This window comes from Mobula birostris, chromosome 9 (genome assembly GCF_030028105.1).
Source record: "Mobula birostris isolate sMobBir1 chromosome 9, sMobBir1.hap1, whole genome shotgun sequence".
In the NCBI taxonomy this organism is placed as follows: domain Eukaryota; kingdom Metazoa; phylum Chordata; class Chondrichthyes; order Myliobatiformes; family Myliobatidae; genus Mobula; species Mobula birostris.
In genome coordinates this window covers 145,757,737-145,777,150 of record NC_092378.1, presented here as the reverse complement: position 1 = coordinate 145,777,150, position 19,414 = coordinate 145,757,737, and the positions used below count along the sequence as shown (strand labels likewise).

The 19,414-nt window shown below is 43.5% G+C and overlaps 1 protein-coding gene across 4 annotated transcripts in view; it reads left to right on the top strand.

Moving 5' to 3' along the window:
- The window catches only part of traf7 (TNF receptor-associated factor 7), a 118,542-nt gene that overhangs the window by 52,294 nt on the left and 46,834 nt on the right, over window positions 1-19,414 (top strand). For 2 of the 4 annotated variants that reach the window (XM_072269055.1, XM_072269056.1), the window contains exon 2: window positions 17,223-17,344. In XM_072269055.1, coding sequence (XP_072125156.1) covers window positions 17,264-17,344 — 81 coding nt within the window. In that variant the 5' untranslated portion in view covers window positions 17,223-17,263. Of the gene's footprint in view, window positions 1-6,524; window positions 6,601-17,222; window positions 17,345-19,414 lie in introns of those variants that run through there. The other 2 variants (XM_072269057.1, XM_072269058.1) reach the window with 2 other exon arrangements.

The window sequence follows — 19,414 nt, the reverse complement described above, 5'->3', positions numbered from 1 at the left end:
ATTGGAAGCCAAAACTATTTGAGCAATTTGTTCACTCTGCTGTTGCTTACTGTCTAGTCATTAACTTTTGGGAAGATTTGCCCACTGGTTTGCTCACTTCCAGCTACTTGCTTTTCTTTAGTAGTTAAATATTGGATCAGTTTAGTCTTTTTTTTTGACTTAGTGGAGTACTTTTTTGTTAATTTACCAGTTAGCTGTTGACATGCTGGAAAGATGTAACTTCTTCAGATGCAAATGTTATGATGCATGTAACACACACAAAATGCTGGAGGAACGCAGCATCTACGGAGAGAAATAAACAGCCAATATTTCAGTCTGAGACCCTTCATCAGGACTGCACACAAAGACTGGCAAATAGTCATGCTCTGCTGAAACATTTCATTTCTCACCCTTAACCCATAACCTCTAGTTCTAGTCTCGCCCAACCTCAGTGGAAAAAGCCTGCTTGCATTTACCATACCTGGATTCCTTGTAATTCTGTATACCTCTATCAAATCTTCCCTCATTCTCCTACACTCTAGGGCAGGGGTTAAGACAGGCTGTGCAAATAATACAAAAAAAACTGTGCAAGTACAATAAAAAGTCGTAACTTCTCAGATCTGTCCCATATATAATAAAGGTTCTGTATCCTTTAGAGTTTGTTCTCTCTTTTTTTTTAATAGTCTCGCAACATAATTGAAATGTGTCCTACCAAGTTACAAATGACAAATTTTGCAAGTTCATTTCTGCTGAACTGTCCCTCGTCCTCCTTAATCCAGCTGCTTGTTTGCATTAAGGTCCCCTCCAGTGTCCTCTGTGCCTCTTTTCTGCAATGTCCAGCTTGGCCAATTTATGTGTTGCTTGTTTTCTAACTTAGGCTACGTCCACACTAGACTGGATAATTTTGAAAATGATAGGCATCCACACCAGGTGTTTTTGAAAATACCTCTGTCCACATTAAAACGGGTATTTGGGCAAATTCTCCTCCTACTGGGCACACAGAAAACAAGCGAAGAGGAATTGGTATACTTGGTGCGAGTTGGTCCAGTTACAGACTAGAAAAACTTAAAAGGAAATTGCCAAATGAAAGACTCGGTGCGTGTTTGTCCAGAAACATTTCCTACAGCCATAGTCTCTTCACCGATGAAAGGGACAACAGCTACAACTAAATGCAATAAGGCTTGTTACTGGGCAAAAGTGAAATCTGCTGTTACCTCATTTGTTTGCCTTTACTTTTGCCATGTCTTTGTGTATTATTGTGCAATAAAACGAGTTACTGGGCGAAAGTGACAATTGCATCTATTGAATGTTTGCATAAGCAATACACTAATAAAGCACCCTGTTAAACATATAAAAACATATCTGCATCAGTGTTATCTTGTATGTTACAATGTTACATTAGGCTGTTACCCATCTATTGTCAGATATTGTTGTTGTGGTGTCGGAGGTCGCGTTCATGAAAACAATGAAATGCTGCACTGCCGCCACCATTTGTTCCGGCACGTCATGACAGCGGTTTTAAAATTAGACGGTTACCCCGTACACACTACAATGCCCAACTGGCGTTTTCAGATTTAAACACTCTGGAAAGCATTTTAGAAAAGCTCCGTTTCTGGAGGAGGGAAACGCCGTTTCAGTGTGGACAGAGGGTCAAAACGAAGAGAGAAAGCTTCGGTTACAGATTTATCTGGTCTAGTGTGGACGCAGCCTTAGTGAATCGCCTTATATTCCTACTTCCTCACACCTACTTTATGAATTAGAAACGTGCAACATAGAAACAGGCCCCTTAGCCCACCTGGCTGATGCTGACCATCAAGTATTCATTTATACCGAGGTTCCCAACTTTTTTTGTCGTGGACCTCTACCATTAACCAAGGGGAGCGTGCACCCCAGGTTGGGAACTCCTGATTTATACCAGTCTGCCAGAGAGGCCCCCAGTAGAAGGGCTCCTTCCATTTCTTTTCTACAATCATCTCCCTAAAAGATGCAGCATCATGTACCATAGATTTAAATCAATTTTGCCATCACTTTAAAGACAGAATTGATAAACTGATTGTTTGACGAGAATTTTTCTGCAAATACGTTTGAATACGACTAAAGTTTAAACACAAGAGATTCTGCAGATGCTGGAAATTCAAAGTAACACACACACACACACACACACAGTGGCACAGTAACATGGTGGTTAGCACAACCGTTTACAGTGCCAGCGACCGAATCTGTTGAGGAAATGGGGAGAGTTTTGCTCTTTGAGAGAGAGCCAACAAATGCCATGAAGGGTCTCAGCTCAAAACATTGACTGTTTATTTCCCTGCCCCCACACCCCTATTGACGCTGCCTGACCCGCTGGGTTCCTCCACCATTTTGTCTGTGTATGTTCCCTACCATTTTTGGTTGTGTTTTCTGTTGAAACTCTCAGTGAAACCACGAAGAGTCCATTTTGGGAGGACTCCCTTCAACCGGAGAACATAGACCACAGACCGTAGAGCACAGACGGTAGAGCTTAGGCCAGAGACCATATACTATAGACCATCGAGGTCATATTGTAGATCTTACAGCAGAGACCATAGATCACAGAGAGTAGAGCTAAAATGAGTTTAATACACTGCTGTGACAAGTAAATCCTTAATTTAGTTAATTATTAATAATGTTCACAGGATAGCTGGTCTGATTGTGATCTAGTGACTTCCACAGGAAAGTATACATAGGAAATGGTTCATCTTTGTAGATTTACAAATGAAGATAATTGCTTGATATGAGATGTCAGAATTGAGTGTTCTAATGCTTTGTACCTGTACCTAATAAAGTGGCCACTAAGTGTACCTTCATAGTATTCTGATGCTGTAGTAGGAGATCATTTCTTCCCCATTCTAATGTTTGGTCTGCTCAGCAGCTGAACCTCTTGACCTTGTCTGCATGCTTTTCGGTGGCATCCGTTAGTCTCACGAGACCATGGATCTGCGCCTGGAAAGTCTTGCTTCTCCTCTCCAGGGCGCAGGCCTGGGCAAGGTTGTATGGAAGACTGGTAGTTGCCCATGCAGCAAGTCTCCCCTCCCCACGACACCAATGTTGTCCAAGAGAAGGGCAAGGGCCGATACAGCTTGGCACCAGTGTCGTTGCAGGAGTTGCCAGAAAGAGGTTGAAGACAATGTTGGACTGCCTTAGGAATTCCAGCTCCGGATTTGTCCTCAGGGTTTACTCCTGAAGCCTTTCCGATGAGTGGGTATGGCCACAAGGCAGCGGAGGTTTGAAATCAGAGTTTTCCCTCTCTTAAGTGGACTGCCTTCCCAGGCTGATGAGCTCCATCTACCCGAAGCACTGGCTTTAAGGCGCCAGGACCTACCTTCGCCCCTTCTCCTGTCAGTAGAAACAGTTCCGCTGGGCTTGGAGGCTAAGCTACACGAGAAGGCCAGGAGTTGGACCTGGTTGTCAGAGGCTATTTGAGGCGCGTGCCATGAGGAGCACTTTTAGGTAGTGGGAGCTTGTCCCCACTACCACTCCTTGGCTTGACAACCTTATGAACTTAAGTATCTCAATGCTTTTATGCATTGAGATACTGCCACGTGATTCTTCTTTTGCCTGTTACACCGCTGGTGTTTAGGGAGAGTGAAGATCCGCTGCTATTGCGTGAATGAAATCACCGGAGAGAGAGTTACAGGTAGATACAAAGCAACTTCTTTATTCGACAATACAAAGTACAGCAGGCATCATATCATACTGAGATGCTTTCGGTGGAAAGGTCTGCTGGCTTAGTGTGGGGCTCGATATTTATTTGCTAAACACAAAGGGCAATCCATATTTACAAAGTATAGACAATGCTTTCTTTTGAAGCTACATACAAACTTCACACCTTCTGATTACAGCCATCCCACCGGCGCCAGCAGCGTCTGAAATGGTATTCACAGCTTTTAGGAAATACATTGTTATAAACTAAATCCACAGTACATTGTCAGGGAACAGAAGACTGGTAGCCAAGGCCATTTGCTAAATGTAAATGGCCTAAACCCAAAAATCAGTTTAACAGTCCCTCCTCTTGGCCCTCCTGGAAAAAGTAAATTTGTACCAGGAAAGGCTAACCTAAGAGGATCTACTCAAATAGGGCAGCAAAAACGCCCTGCCTCGAAATTCCCAATTTTGTGTGCCTCGATATCTACCGTAGTAATCCCTAATCGCTACCTACCAAATGTTAAGTAGAGAGGCTGTTCAAGAAATTTGAACAAGTCTTTAGAAATGCGGCTTCTTTCGTGTGCCTGTCGGCTCTTTCCCTGCAGGCTGATTTCAGCTTAATCACATTCCTTTGTCTTCAGCCCTTCATTCTCTGGTCGCTGAAACTCTCTTTCCAGGAGCACCCACAGGCCCTCTCATCAATGAACAGGAAGGGGTTGGGGGTGGTCTCTATCTAACTGTCTGCAAGGACCTCTCCCCGGTGGCACCCCCTTCTGAACTGTCCAGTCGATCACTGGCCCAACTGCTGAAAGGGCCCAGCTCCTCATTGAGTCTGAGGGTGACTGCTTTCAGATGCCGCGTGCAGTCTGAAATACCATTGAAGTGGTGGAACTTGCTGTCTCTGCTTTAGCTTAAGAATCCCTCCCCATCGTATTTTCCAATATTTTTCTATTCTATGTTATGAAACTAATCATCTACCTTCAGCAATCAGCCTTCCTTACAGAGTACCATCATCATCACACTTTAGCAGGCAATTCATGGTTTTCCAACACGCTCTCGGCGTTTTCTGCCTTTGCATTTCCTCCGGGTATGTTTTCATCAGCTGTGGTCAGGTCTGGCATGGCCAGCTGGTGTTCCTCTCTTAGGTTCTCTGTAATTACATGGTTACTGGGTACACTTGATCCCCCGCTCTGTCTGTGGGAGCAACAAGAGGGTGAGTCATATGCTTTAACCTGGGTCCAGTGTTTCCACTGGCTGCCTCGCCGAGCCTGCACACAGACACACATATCATTGGTTAAGAGTACCATCTGTGGTCCTATCCACCTGGGGACAAACCCTGTCCTTTCCGGCAGCACCCTCACCATAACTTGGTCGACGGGCTGTGGAAGGACTATCTCCTCCGCCCCCCCCCCCCCCCCCCCGGCTCTCTCTGATCAGTGATTCGCTGCTGTTGTTTCGCTCGATCCTTCAACACGTTAAGTTGGTTACAAGGGTCTTTCACATATTGCATCATTCTATCCCTGTAAACCCCAGTCTCCCTGCAACCCGTAATTACCCCATAAAGGAGTTGCATTGCTCAATAATTCGTAGGGGCTGAGACCCAATGTGCGGTTCGGGGTTGTGCGCAATCTCATCAGGGTTCCTGGTAATACATCAACCCATGTCTTTTCTGTCTCAGCTATAGCTTTGGTTAACGCATTCTTGATTGCTCGGTTCATCCTTTCTACCATCTCTGAACTCTGAGGGTAGTAGGGTATGTGGAACCGTTGTCGAATCCCTAACAGTCAGCACATTTCCTTCACTTTCCCCGTGCAATGTGCTCCCTGATCTGAATCCACCTGAACTGGGGTTCCCCACCTTGGGAGGATTTCCTGAACTAGGATCCATGCAGCGATGCGGGCGGTGCAGTCCCTTGTTGGGAAAGCCTCTACCCACTGGGTGAAGTGATCCATAATTACTAGACAGTAACTTTTCCCCCGGCTTTTTGGCAGGGGCCCTGTGAAGTCTATCTGGATGTTTTCCCAGAGCCCCCTCGGCCAAGGCTGATTTGCCAGCTGTAACTTCCTGCCCTTACCAGGTTTATGCTGGGCACAAATGATACAATGGCGGCAGGATTTCTCAACATTCCCGCCCATCCCTGGCCACCACCAGTCCTGCTGGAGGGTTGTGATCATGCTCTGCCTTCCCTGATGTATCGCCCCACGATATAACTTCAATAGTATCTGCCTAATACATGGTGGGGCCATCGCGACTCTTTCCTCCCCATGTGCCCAGTACCCATCTGATCCCTCCTTTGCCCCTTTTCTCCTCCATTTTTCCTTCTCTTCTACCTTCACCTCTTCATATAATTTTACTAAACTGGCTTCTCCCATTTCTTCCTGCACATTTGCAATTTCAGTTGCCTCTTGTTCCTCTGCTGCCTTCTTCGCAGCAATATCTGCCCACTAATTTCCTTTCTGTTTCATGCTCTCACCCTTCTGGTGTTCTTGTTCCTTCGCTATACCCTGAACAGCGGTCAGTGCATCAGTTTTTATCAGGTACTGCTTCTGGGGTTTATACAGACCCCCCTCTATCTTAACTGGGTTTATCTTTACTCGACCACAATCTTGCTTGTGTCTAGTCTACACTGCTGGGAACTGCTGACAAAGTAACCTATAGACACCATCCTGGCTCCAGTCTCTGGTGATTGGGGCAGCTGCGACTATACTAGCCAGATTGTGTATTCTGTTGGTTGTATGCATTTGCTGCCCCATATTATTTCTCTCTTTCCCGAATCTACAACAGCTTCTGCTTCCCTGAGGATGTCTGTTCCAAGGATGATGCCCTCGATATTTGGACATACCCAGAAATACACTGGAAGCTGCACTCCCCCGATTTCGTGTATTTGTGACTCGCTTCTTTCTGTTTTCCCTCCTACACCCCAAATATAAATAACCTGTTCGGCTGTTGGCAAGGGTAAGTCTGTTATCGATACCGATGCCCCCGTGTCCACTAACATATTTGCATTGCCGTCCTCCTAACGTTGCTGTTGTGTACATCTGCGGGTCACCAGCGCTGGCAGTGGGGTCCGCCGCCACATCTTTTTTTGACCTAGGAGCCGTCCTTACTCGCTGTTTGATCTGATCGACAGTCAGACTGGGCACCGGTGGGGTGAGAGATTCCGTGACTCTGCCATTTTACCAGTGCTCTGCCTTTGTTTGACCTTCCACAGTGTATCACTGTGTGCTCTTCCATGAATCAATGACCACAAACCAAAAGCAAAATACTGCAGGTGCTGGAAATCTGAAATAAAGACTGAAGCTGGTAGAAGTGCTCAGATGTTTCAGCAGTACCTATGTTGAGAAAACTGGTTAATGTTTCAGCTTGATGAACACTAATCAGAATTATTAATATGAACGATCAAATTAAGTGCTTGAATTTTGGCCTTTCATGGTTTTATAGACTCAGTTCTTGCCAACTGGTGCCCCACAAGGCTGTGTACTCAGCCCCGTGCTGTACCCACCGTACACCCACGATTGTGTAGCCAAGTTTCCATCGAACTCCATGTATAAGTTTGCTGATGACACCACAATTGTAGGCTGTATCTTGGGTAATGATGAGTTTGAGTACAGAGAGGAAATTAAGAACCTGGTGGCATGGTGCGAAGACAATAACCTATTCCTCAATGTCAGCAAGACGAAGGAATTGGTTGTTGACTTCAGAAGGAGTAGCGGACTGCACAACCCCATTTACATAGGTGGTGCGCAAGTGGAACAGGTTAAAAGCTTTAAGTTCCTCAGGGTCAATATCACAGATGACCTGACTTGGTCAAACCAAGCAGAGTCCACTGCAAAGAAGGCCCACCAGCGCCTTTACTTCCTGAGAAAACTAAAGAAATTTGGCCTGCCCCCTAAAACCCACACTAACTTTTGTAGATGCACCGTAGAAAGCATTCTTCTGGGGTGCATCACAACCTGGTGTGGAAGTTGTCCTGTCCAAGACCGGAAGAAGCTGCAGAAGATCGTGAACACAGCCCAGCACATCACACAAACCAATCTTCCATCCTTAGACTCGCTTCACACCGCACGCTGTCTGAGCAGTGCTGCCAGGATAATCAAGGACACGACCCACCCAGCCAACACATTTTTCGTCCCTCTTCCCTCTGGGAGAAGGTTCAGGATCTTGAAGACTCGTACGGCCAGATTTGGGAACAGCTTCTTTCCAACTGTGATAAGACTGCTGAACGGATCCTGACCCGGATCTGGGTCGTACCCTCCAAATATCTGGACCTGCCTCTCGGTTTTTTTGCACTACCTTACTTTACCTTTTCTATTTTCTATTTATGATTTATAATTTAACTTTTTATTATTTACTATCGATTTGTACTCCAGGGAGCACGAAGAGCAGAATCAAATATCGCTGTGATGATTGTACGCTCTAGTAGCAATTGTTTGGTGACAATAGAGTATAAAGTATAAATTGCATTGTCTTCTGAACAATATTTCAATTACATCCATTGGTCTTTCCAAGTGAGTTATTTTTACGCTTGGTTTAAGACATCTTGGTCATCTGGAGCCAGGAGTTCCCAACCTGGAGTCCGTGGACACCTTGGTTAATGTTAGGGGTCCATGGCATAAAGATAATGTTTTTATAACCCCTGTTCTAGGACGTTGTAGATTGTAGATAGTAAGTGATATGGGGTTGATGCAGAACTTTAATCTTGTCAATTCTAAAGCAGACAGAAGGGTTCAATCATCTTCAGAATCTGAATCAGGTTTATTATCACTGACCGATGTTGTGAAATGTGTTGTTTGGTGGCAGCAGTACAGTGCAATACATAAAATGTACTATTAATTATAATAAATAAATATATAAATGAAATAAGTATTGCAAAGCAAATGCAAAAATATAATGAGGTAGTGTTTATGAGTTCATTGTCCATTCAGAAATCTGATGGTGGAGATGAGGAAACTGATCCTTAGATACTGAGTGTGCGTCACCAGTCTGTTATATCTCTTCTCAGATGGCAGTAATTAGAAACAGGCATGCCCAAGGTGATGGGGGTCCTCCTTTTTGAGGCATCACCTTGCGAAGACGTTAGTGATGGTGGGGGAGGCCTGATCCTATATTTTATGTTTGTAGAGTTAATGTTTCAGGACTATGGTGATAGAGTCATAGAGTTATACAGAAATGGACCAACCCGACCATGCCAACCATGATACCCCAGCCACGCTGCTCCTATCTGCCACTATGCGGCTCACAATTCTAAGTGCGATGCTATTACTGCTCGAGGCATTGGTGTTCAGAGTTTAATTCTGGTGCCGTCTGGAAGGAGTTTGTACATTGTTCCCCCGTGACCACATGGGTTTCCGCCGGGTGCTACAGTTTCCTCCCATAGTCCAAAGACTGTGGTCATTGTAAATTGTGGTTAATTCATTGTTTTAAATTGCCCTGTGATTAGGCCAGGGTTAATTAAGTGGCTTGCTGTCTGTTTCACACTGTATCTAAATAAATAGACAAACAAATAAATAAATAGAAACCATTTCAATCCAGGTACCTATGGTCTTGTGTGAAAGATTGATAGATAAGGTCAGTGTTATGATTTTCTCTTCACAGCTGCTGACTGACCATGAGTGCTTTAAGGTTTTCAGCATGTTCTCTTTGTGTTTCAGACTTCCAGCATCTCTGTTGATTTTTATTTCAAATTTCATTGTAGATCTTGAAATGCCAAAGTATTTGAAATGTTGGAATACCCCTATCTGAATGAAAATCAGGCCACACCATTTAGTACTTTAACAATACGTCATGTCGGTTGAAAAAAGAAAGCAGCAATTCACTTGAACAAAATGTGTTTATTTATTTATTTGAAACACAAGAAAAACTGTAGATGCTGGAAATGCAAAGCAACGCACGTACACACGTATACACACACTCACTCTCTTACTCCCTCTCTCACTCACTGTCTCTGCTGGAGGAACTCAGCAGGTCAGGCAGAATCTATGGAAAAGAGTAAACAGTCGACATTCTGGGCCCTTCAGCAGGACAACAGACAATAGGTGCCAGGAGTAGGCTATTCGGCCCTTTGAGCCAGCACCACCATTCACTGTGATCATGGCTGATCATCCACAGTCAGTACCCTGTTCCTGTCTTCTCCCCATATCCCTTGACTCCACTATCATTAAGAGCTCTAACTCTTTCTTGAAAGAATCCGGAGAATTGGCCTCCACTGCCTTCTGAGGCAGAGCATTCCTGCTGCCTGACATGCTGAGTTCCTCCAGCATTTTGTGTGTGTTATTTATTTACTCAGAAATGCAGTATGGAAACAGGCTGTTCCGGTCCAGTGAGCCAACACCGCCCTATTTCACCCATGTGACCAATTAACCTACTAACCTGTTTAACTTGACTGAATTATTTCTTATCAGAGACCCAAAGATTAACTCCATATTTATTTTGGATGAGTTCAGAGCTTTTAACCCAGTACAATACTTGGCATTCTCTCCAAAATTTGTTAAAGCAAGTGCACTCAATGGCCACTTAATTAGGCACTTCCTTGTACCTAAAAAAGTGGCACTGACTGTATATTTGTGATCTTCTGCTGCTGTAGCCCATCCACTTCAAAGTTCAATGTGTTGTGCATTCAGAGCTGCTCTTCCACACACCAGTGTCAAAACATATGGTTATTTACTGTTGCCTTCTTGTCAGCTTCAACCATTCTCCTCTGACCTCCCTCATTAAAATAGTGTTTTTACCCACAGAACTGCTGATCACTGGATATCTTGTTTTTTGCACCAACCTTTGTAAACTCTAGAGACAATTGCATGTGAAAATCCCAGGAGATCAGCAGTTTCTGAGATACTCAAACTACCCAGTCTGGCACCAACATTTATTGCATGGTCAAAGTCACTTAGATCACATTTCTTCCCCATTCTGATGTTTGTTATGAACAACAACTGAACCTCTTGACCATGTCTGCATGCTTTTATGCATTGAGTTGCTGCCACATGATTGGCTGATTAGATATTAGCATTAATGAGCAGGTGTACAAGTGTAGCTAATGAAGTGGGCACTGAGTGTAAATTGGTGACTGTGGCCACAACCAGATATTCCATGAGGATATAGCTGTTAATCAAACAGCTTCTTCACTAAAGAAGGAGTTTGGGCAGAATATGTTTTCAGTGTAATATACCAAGTCCAAATTATAAACCAAACCTGTCTTTGCTCACACTTTCCAACAGCTCTACACTAGAGCACAGGCACTTGATTAGTCATTTGGGAGCTGTTTAAAGCTCATAACTTTAGCAAAATGCCTATTATGTCCTCCACCCAATTTCCTTTCGCTTGTTGACATTCATTCCACCCATAGGTCTTAAAGCCACATTAAACAAAGCTAACTTCACTTGGATTAATCAATTATTTTCAACATTTAAGGAGCAACTTTATTCACCTTATACAGTACTGTGTATGTATGTATTATATATATATATATATATATAGAGAGAGAGAGAGAGTGTGCTAGGTGCTTGAGTACTGTATTTGTCGACATGGAGTGGAGAGCGAGTTTGTAAATCTGGTGGGGGCAAAGTAAGTTGGGAATGGTGAGAGAGGAGTGCCGTGGGAAAGGTGTGGGACAGGTGGCAGAGATGGAGTACCGGGGTGGGGGCAGACACAACCGGCTCTGGGACACCAGGCAAGGTCGTTTGATTCCAAACAATTGGTTTATTGATCATTACAGAACATGTCTCCGGTGCTTCCCACTCTTTCCCCTCTCCCTTCCCCTTTTCCCAGCCATGATTCCCCTCTCCCTGCCGCCTTCCCACTCTCAGTCCACAATAGAGACCCATATCAGAATCAGATTTATCATCACTCACATCTGTCATGAAATTCATTTTTTTTTTGCAAAAGCAGTACAGTGCAATAGATAAAATTACTAAAATACTGTGCAAGTGTCTTAGGCACCCTAGCTATATAGGAATTTGCTGCGGTGTGTTGGTCAAGGTGTGACATGTATCAGCTAACTAGAATTCTTGATTAGATTAACTGCCTGGGGGAAGAAACTTTTCAGATGTTGTGAAGTTTTTATTGCAGTAACCCTATAGCCCTTTCCAGAAAAGAGCTTTTAGAAAAGGTAGTTTGCAGGGTGGGAGGTGTTCACAATGATTTCCTGCCTGCTTCTTTTTCCTGGACACATGCAAGTCCTACAGTGATGGGAGACTGCAGCCTGCGATCTTTGTAACAAAATGCTGGAGGAACTCAGCAGGTCAGGCAGCGTCTATGGAAAGGATAAAGAGTCGACGTTTTGGGCTGAGACCCTTCAGCAGGACTGCTAACGGGGGGAAATGCCAGTCACCTTTTCTGCCAACAAGACAGTTCTCTACAGTTAGATATCACAAGCTTTTTGGACCTTTGCCACTGTTTTCTCACCTGTCTGTCTGTATCTTGTTTTACGGCGGTTGGCATCCAGCTTAATGGTGCATTACCGCCACCCTCTGCTCCAGAATGTGCACTAGACATACATTCTAAATCCCTTCACCCAATCTCTCTCTCTCTCTCTCTCTCTCTCTCACACACACACACACACACACACACACACACACACACCTACACTTCACCCTCCCATCTTTGACCATCCTAGTATCCTATTCCTGTTTATTCATCACATTCTATAAGAAACCCCTGTACCCCTTAAAAACACTAAAAATACCCGGACTTGTGCTCTCTCACCCATGCCCAGCAACTCTTTTAATGTGAATTCCTGCATCCCCAACTCCCTTAATTTATTTCTCGTCATCTCTCTCTGTATCCCATACTTCCTGCAACACAAAACTACATGTTCTACTGGCTCCTCTTCCTGACATTCCTCACACAATCCTGTCTGGTGTTTCCCTATCATTTTCAATGTTTTGTTTAATGCACAATGCCCCAGCCTTAACCTAGTCCACACAATTTCCTCTCTTCTGTTTCCATTACCTACCCTAGTAACTGCAACACTCTTTTGTATTTGATATAAATGCCTCCCTTTCCCCTCCCTGTCCCATCTTTCTTGCCACATTCGGTTGACTTTTTCCCAGATTACACACTTAACCTCTGCTTTACTGATACTAATGTGCATTTCCACATTTTCTTTCTTTAACACCCTCTTTGCCAACTCATCCACCCTCTCATTCCCCTTCACCCCTACATGTGCTGGAACCCATAGAAATTTTACCTGACCTCCCTGATTTGCAATTCTTGTAACTAACTGAAGGACTTCATAAAGTACATCTTGCCGACTGTTTGTGTGAAAAGACCTTAAACTTGCTAGAACTGAGGATGAATCTGAACATATCAATGCTTTGGCTTGTCTGGCTTTCTGCACCCATTGCAACGCAACCAACACTGCCAGCATCTCCACTGTAAACACCCCTAACTTATTAGATGTTCTTCTGCTGATTCCAATTTCTTTTGCTGGTATTACCACCCCAAACCCTGTCACTCCTGTTTCAGGTTCCTTTGCACCATCCGTATAAATGTGAGTATAATCACTATACTTTTCCATCACATGACAGGTAAATGCATTTACCAAATCTGTTTTATATCTTTCTTTCCTTTTTACCTCTAACAAATGCCAGTCTATGTCAGGCCATACAAGCTTCCATGGAGCTACAACCGGATAAACCACTGAAGGACTTATCCTCAGATCAAATACTCCACATTCTTTCGCGATATCATTCCCTACCCGACTAAAGGTATCCCTCTGAAACCTCCCATTTTCCCAGCATTCCTGCAACAGGGTGAGAATCATTGTGCCCCTGCAAGTTAGCCCAGTAGTTTGCCATCAATTGCATCCTTCTTAGTTCCAAAGGCATTATTCCCATTTCTAGGGTATAATTTTAATTCCAATATAATGCCCAGCTGTGAACTCAATTAGAGTGGGATAATGTGACATATTAACTTCAGACAGCCCACCTTTATTAAAGTGATTAACCAAATCCAGGAATCATCAGATGGATTAGGAAAGGCAGTGACCTATAATATTTTCTGCAGCTTTTATTAGGAATGACAAATGTAGGTTAATATTCAACTTTAATCTTCAAATTAGGATGTTTAGTTTAACATAGACAGTTCTGATGTATATATCTTTTATTACGATATATTCAAATTCGAAATAAACTTTGTTATCAAAGTAGATGTACGTTGCCATAGACCCTCTTCAGATTCACTTTTTTGTGGGCATTCACGGTAGATACAAAGAAATGAAACAGGATTACGACAAAAGAAAAACTACACACTAACAAAGACTGACCATCAGCGGATGTGAAAAAGAAAGAAAGCAATCTTTGCAAGTACAATAATAAATAAATAAATACTGAGAATTAGTTGTAGACTCCTTCAAAGTGAGTCCATAGGTTGAGGAATCAGTTCAGTGTTGAGGTGAATGACGGTATCCACATTGTTTCAGGGGCCTGATGGTTGCGGTGTAATAAATGTTTCTGAGCCTGGTGGCGTGGGGACCTAAAGACTCCTGTACCACCTTCATGATGGCAGCTGTGAAGAGAGAGCATGGCTGAGATGATGGTGCTCCTTGATGACTGAATGCTGCTTTCGTGTGGCAGTGCTCCATGTAGGTGTGCTCAATGTGCTTCACGTTAATAGCATTAGTAAATAACATAATATCAGAAAAGCCTAGAAGATTGTTCAAAGAGATACTGCCATCATCTTAGACTGTGCTTTTGGATCGAGGATGTTTTGCTTCATCTCTGGCTGTGTAGGTTCTGAGGTGACAGACAACCCTTTATGGTGACTGTAGACCGTAAGATAGGAACAGAATTAGGCCATTCAGCGCAGTGCTTCGTCATTCAGTCATGACTGATTTTTTTTCTCTTTCAACATTACTATCCTGCCTTAACTCTTAATTCCTTGGCCAATCAAGTACTGTGGTGGCACAGTGGTTAGCACTCAGCGTAATACTCTACAGCGCCAGTGACTTGGGTTTAATTCCCGCTGCTGTCTGTAAGGAGATTGTACTGTATATTCTCCCTGTAGATTTCCTCTGGGTACTCTGGTTTCCTCCCACATTCCAAAGACATACAGGTTAGTAGGTTAATTGGGCGGCATGGACTTATTGGGCCGGAAGGGCCTGTGTTGTATCTTTAAATAAATAAACAAACAGATCTATCAATCTCTGCCTTAAATGATGTGGATATTTTCATGGATTCACCGCACCCTGGCTGAAGAAATTCCTCCTCATCTCAGTTTTAAAGGTTCGTCCATTTATCTTGATGCTGTGCCCTTGGATCCTAGACTCTTCTATAAATGGAAATATCCACTTTATCCAGGCATCTCAGTTTATGGTAGGTTTCGGTGAGACCCCCACCCACTTGCCCAGTAGCTGCTCAGTCTTCAAGAAATTGGGCAGGTGATGCCTGACAGGATGCATAAAAGGATAGTTTGTAAGGCAGTTCACGCCGTCCATCATCTGTGCTGGGTTTTCCTGTGCTCCTCACTCAGCACTATCCTGAATGTTCCTTTTCCATTGTACATGACCACAAGCCAGGTGTCATTTCCTCTTGTTGGTAGTAGAGCCTCCCCTCCACAGATTTCCGCTACACTTCTCACTGCCTTGGTAAATCACACCAACATAATCAAAGATCCCACGGGCAGAAGGCGCAAATGCCATGTATCACTATGCTGAAGGCCAGCTTCTATCCCACTGGTATCAGACTATTGAATCTAGGAAAATAAGACAGACCCTAGTCCTCAGAATCTACCTCATTATGATCTGGCACCTTATCGTCTAGCTGCACTGCACTTTCAATATAGCTGTTACACTTTATTCTGCATTCTGTTATTTTACCGTGTTCTACCTCAATGCACTGTGTAGTGATATGATCTGTATGAACGGTATGCAAGATAAGCTTTTCACGTTACCTTCATACATTTGACAATAGTAAACAAATTCCATTAAACTTATTCCAGTTCTACCTATCACAGAGCACAGAGTATCTGTTTTGGGAGTTTAATGTCTGGCCTCCGAACAATGTGGCCTGCTACCTGCATCTAAGCCACACACACAAAGTGCTGGAAGAACTCAGCAAGTCAGGCTGCATCTATGGAAGGGAATAAACAGTCGACAATACGGGCCAAGACCTGCCATTAGGACTGATGAAGGGCTCTTTAAGCGAGGTCTTAAGAAGTTTTACTTTAAGCTGGGAAAAATTCTGATACTATACTGTACTGTATTGAGTTCCTAAGTTCATGGTTCCATAGAGCACTGTCATATGAAGTTCTTGTTCTTTGTTCAGTATTGCCCATCCTCTGAGGGTTTTCAAGTCAACCACACATTACCACAAGTCCCTTTTTCTCTCTGAGGGGACATTAGTAAATGCGGTTGGCCATCTCCCCACACTGCCACAGAAATTTATTTCATCTTTCATGGTTCATGGTTCACGAAAATTATTCCAAGATTAAACGGCTTGTCATGAAGAGTGTTTGATGGCTCTGGGCCTGTATTTACTGGCATTTAGCAGAATGAGGAGTGACCTAGTTGAAACCTATCGAATGGTGAAAGGCCTTGATGTTTCCCTTGGTGGGGGATTCTAAGATCAGAGGACACAGCCTCTAAATAGAGGGACGTCCTTTTAGAACAGAGATGAGAAAATTTTTAGGCAGTGAGTGGTGAATCTGTGGAATTCATTGCCACAGGTGACTATGGAGGACAAGTCATTGGTATATTTAAGGCAGAGGTTGATAGATTCTTGATTGGTGAGGGCATGAAGCGATATGCAGGAAGGCAGGAGATTGGGGCTGAGAGGAAAAAATGGATCAGCTATCAGCAGATTCAATGGGCCAAATGGCCTAATTCTTCTCTTATATCTTATGGTCTTTATTTATTTAAGGATGCACCATGGTAGCAGGCTGTTCTGGCCCAATGAGCCAGTGACACCCATATGACCAATTAACCTACTAATCTGTACGTCTTTGGGATGAGGAGGAGAGCCACACGTTCATGGGGAGAACGTACAAACTCCTTACAGGTAGTGGCGGGAATTGACCCTGGGTCGCTGGCGCTGTAGAGTGCGATGCTAACCGCTGCGCTGCCGTACCGCCCCAAACGTTTGTTCGCAGTGTATCATCGTACAATTTGAACTGAACCTGTGTGTTGCTGAGCAATGTTGAAAGTACAAGGCTGATGATCAGCACATCCGAATAGTTTCTGCGATTACATTTTGACAAATGATTATTTAAGAGCATTGAAATAGACATGAAATGTCTCAAAGCTCCAGTGATTTGTTGATTAGGTAATTGCTACATTTGATGTGGTATAGTGGACCACTCTGTAGTGGGGAATACTTCTAAATTTTTATTCCATCTACTACATCACAACTTGCTGCATTGGCAGAATCGATCAATAAGTCTTCCATCAGAATGATATTCCATCATCTTCATAATGTTACTGAATTAATATTAGGAAGTGGTTTTTGATGCTTTCTTGCTCTTATGTTGTAGCAGACATTGTACTGCTATCTGATATTATGTATTTAAAAATTTTTTTTTTACTTCACCAGTGAACTTAGTGGCCATATATTCAGTAACTTTCCTTTTTCTTTCTAATAACATAGGAAATGGACTTAAACTAGAAAACTGGCTGTTGTTCTAGATTATGACCTCAACCAAGAGCAATCGCTACCACCGTTTCTCTGGAGGTGTGACAAATATATCCACTGCTGACAGTACAAGCATTGTAAGTATCACACCTGAGCTCTCACCTGAAACAGAATCGTTGCTTGGGTAGAAAAACCCAAAAGCTTACGACTAACTTACTTTTTTGACGATGCCTTCTTTTTTTCCAAATGATGTTCTCCAAAATCTTAAAACAGATTGAATAATGCAACTCTTCTGCACACCACTGTTGTAACGTGTGGTTATTTGAGTTGCTGATGTCTTCCTGTCAGCTTGAACCAGTCTGGCCATTCTCCTCTGACCTCTCTCATTAACAAGGCACTTTCACCTACAGAATTGGATGTCTTTCTGTTTTTTGTTGCATTCTCTGTAAATTCTAAAGACTGTTGTGTGTGAAAATCCAAGGAGATCAACAGTTTCTGAGGTACTCAAACCACCAGTCTGATACCAAGCAACACACATAAAAGCTGCTGGTGAACGCAGCAGGCCAGGCAGCATCTCTAGGAAGAGGTACAGTTGACGTTTCAGGCCGAGACCCTTTGTCAGGATGAATTGAAAGAAGAGCTAGTAAGAGATTTGAAAGTGGGGTGGGGGGAGATCCAAAATGATAGGAGAAGACAGGAGGGGGAGGGATGGAGCCAAGAGCTGGACAGGTGATTGGCAAAAGGGATATGAGAGGATCATGGGACAGGAGGCCTAGGGAGAAAGAAAGGAGGGGGTAAAGACCAGAGGATGGGCAAGGAGTATAGTGAGAGGGACGGAGGGAGGAAAAGGAGAGAGAGAGAGAAAAAGAATAATATATATATGGGAATGGGACGTGAAATTAAAATGTGTGGCCACTGGCTGATACCAACTATTATTCCATGGTCAAAGCAACTTAGATCACATTTCTTCCCCATTTTGATGTTTGGTCTGAACAACAACTGAACCTCTTGGTCATGTCTGTATGCTTTAATGCATTGAGTTGCTGCCACATGATTGGCTGATTAGATATTTCCATTAATAAGCAGGTGTACCTAATAAAGTGGCCACTGAGTGTATCTGACACTGGTAGAGAATGGGAACTGTGCAGGTCTCACTTAGGTGGAATTGGCTAAGGTTGAGGAACACAATGAGACAATATTAGGGTGGGGAGAGGGGTAAATTTGCCCATGAAGTTTTGCAGTCTTCCAGCAACTAGCTGTCTTACTAACCAAAATATTCTGCAGCATCTGAGTGTGGCAAGGAAAGGATGATAAGGCTTCCACTGACATTTCCAATCACGTCAAGTGTATTGTCATTTAACTATATACATGCATACCACCCAACGAGACAATGTTTTTCCAGACCAGGGTGTAAAGCACAGTAGTATACATAACACACAGTACTTTAGTACAAATGAATTACACATAGATAAGGTAAAGTACAAAAATTAAATATTGTAGGATACAGTACAAATGATCCGGTGACACTATGAATGTGACGCGGTAGGGAGTTTAGAAGCCTAATGGCCTTGGGGAAGAAAATGTTCCTCATCCGACCATTCTTGTTTTTATTCATCAGAGTCCACTGCCTGATGGTAGAAAGTCAAAGAGGATGCTGGGTGAATGGGTAGGATCCTTGATAATACTAGGGGCCCTGCGTATGCAGCGCTCCTGATAAATGTCCCCGATGGATGGTAGGGAGACCTCTATGATCCTGTCAGCCATTCGCACAGTCCTTTGTAGGGACTTCTGGTCCAATGCTCCGCTACTCCCATACCAGATGGAGATGCAACTTGTGAGAACACTCTCAGTTGTGCTTCTGTGAAATTGAGCTAAGCTGGGGTGGGGAGGAGCCCTGCTTGCCTCAATCACCTCAGGAAGTGGAGGCACGGCTGTGCCTTTTATTTCAGGGAGGTGATATTGGGGTATCAGTGATGTGAACTCCCAGAAACTTGGTGTTCTTAACTCTCTCTATGAAGGAACCATGGATGTGCAGAGGGAGATGTTTTATCTGCACTTCCGGAAAGTCCAGAATCTTTCCTTGGTCTTCTCCACGTTTGGTGGAGAAGAAAAGATTTAACTTCAGTTGCTGCTCTTACTGAATGTGTGCAGACGTTCGATGAGAATGACATTAGAGTTGACAGCAAACAACATTAACCTCCTTAAAT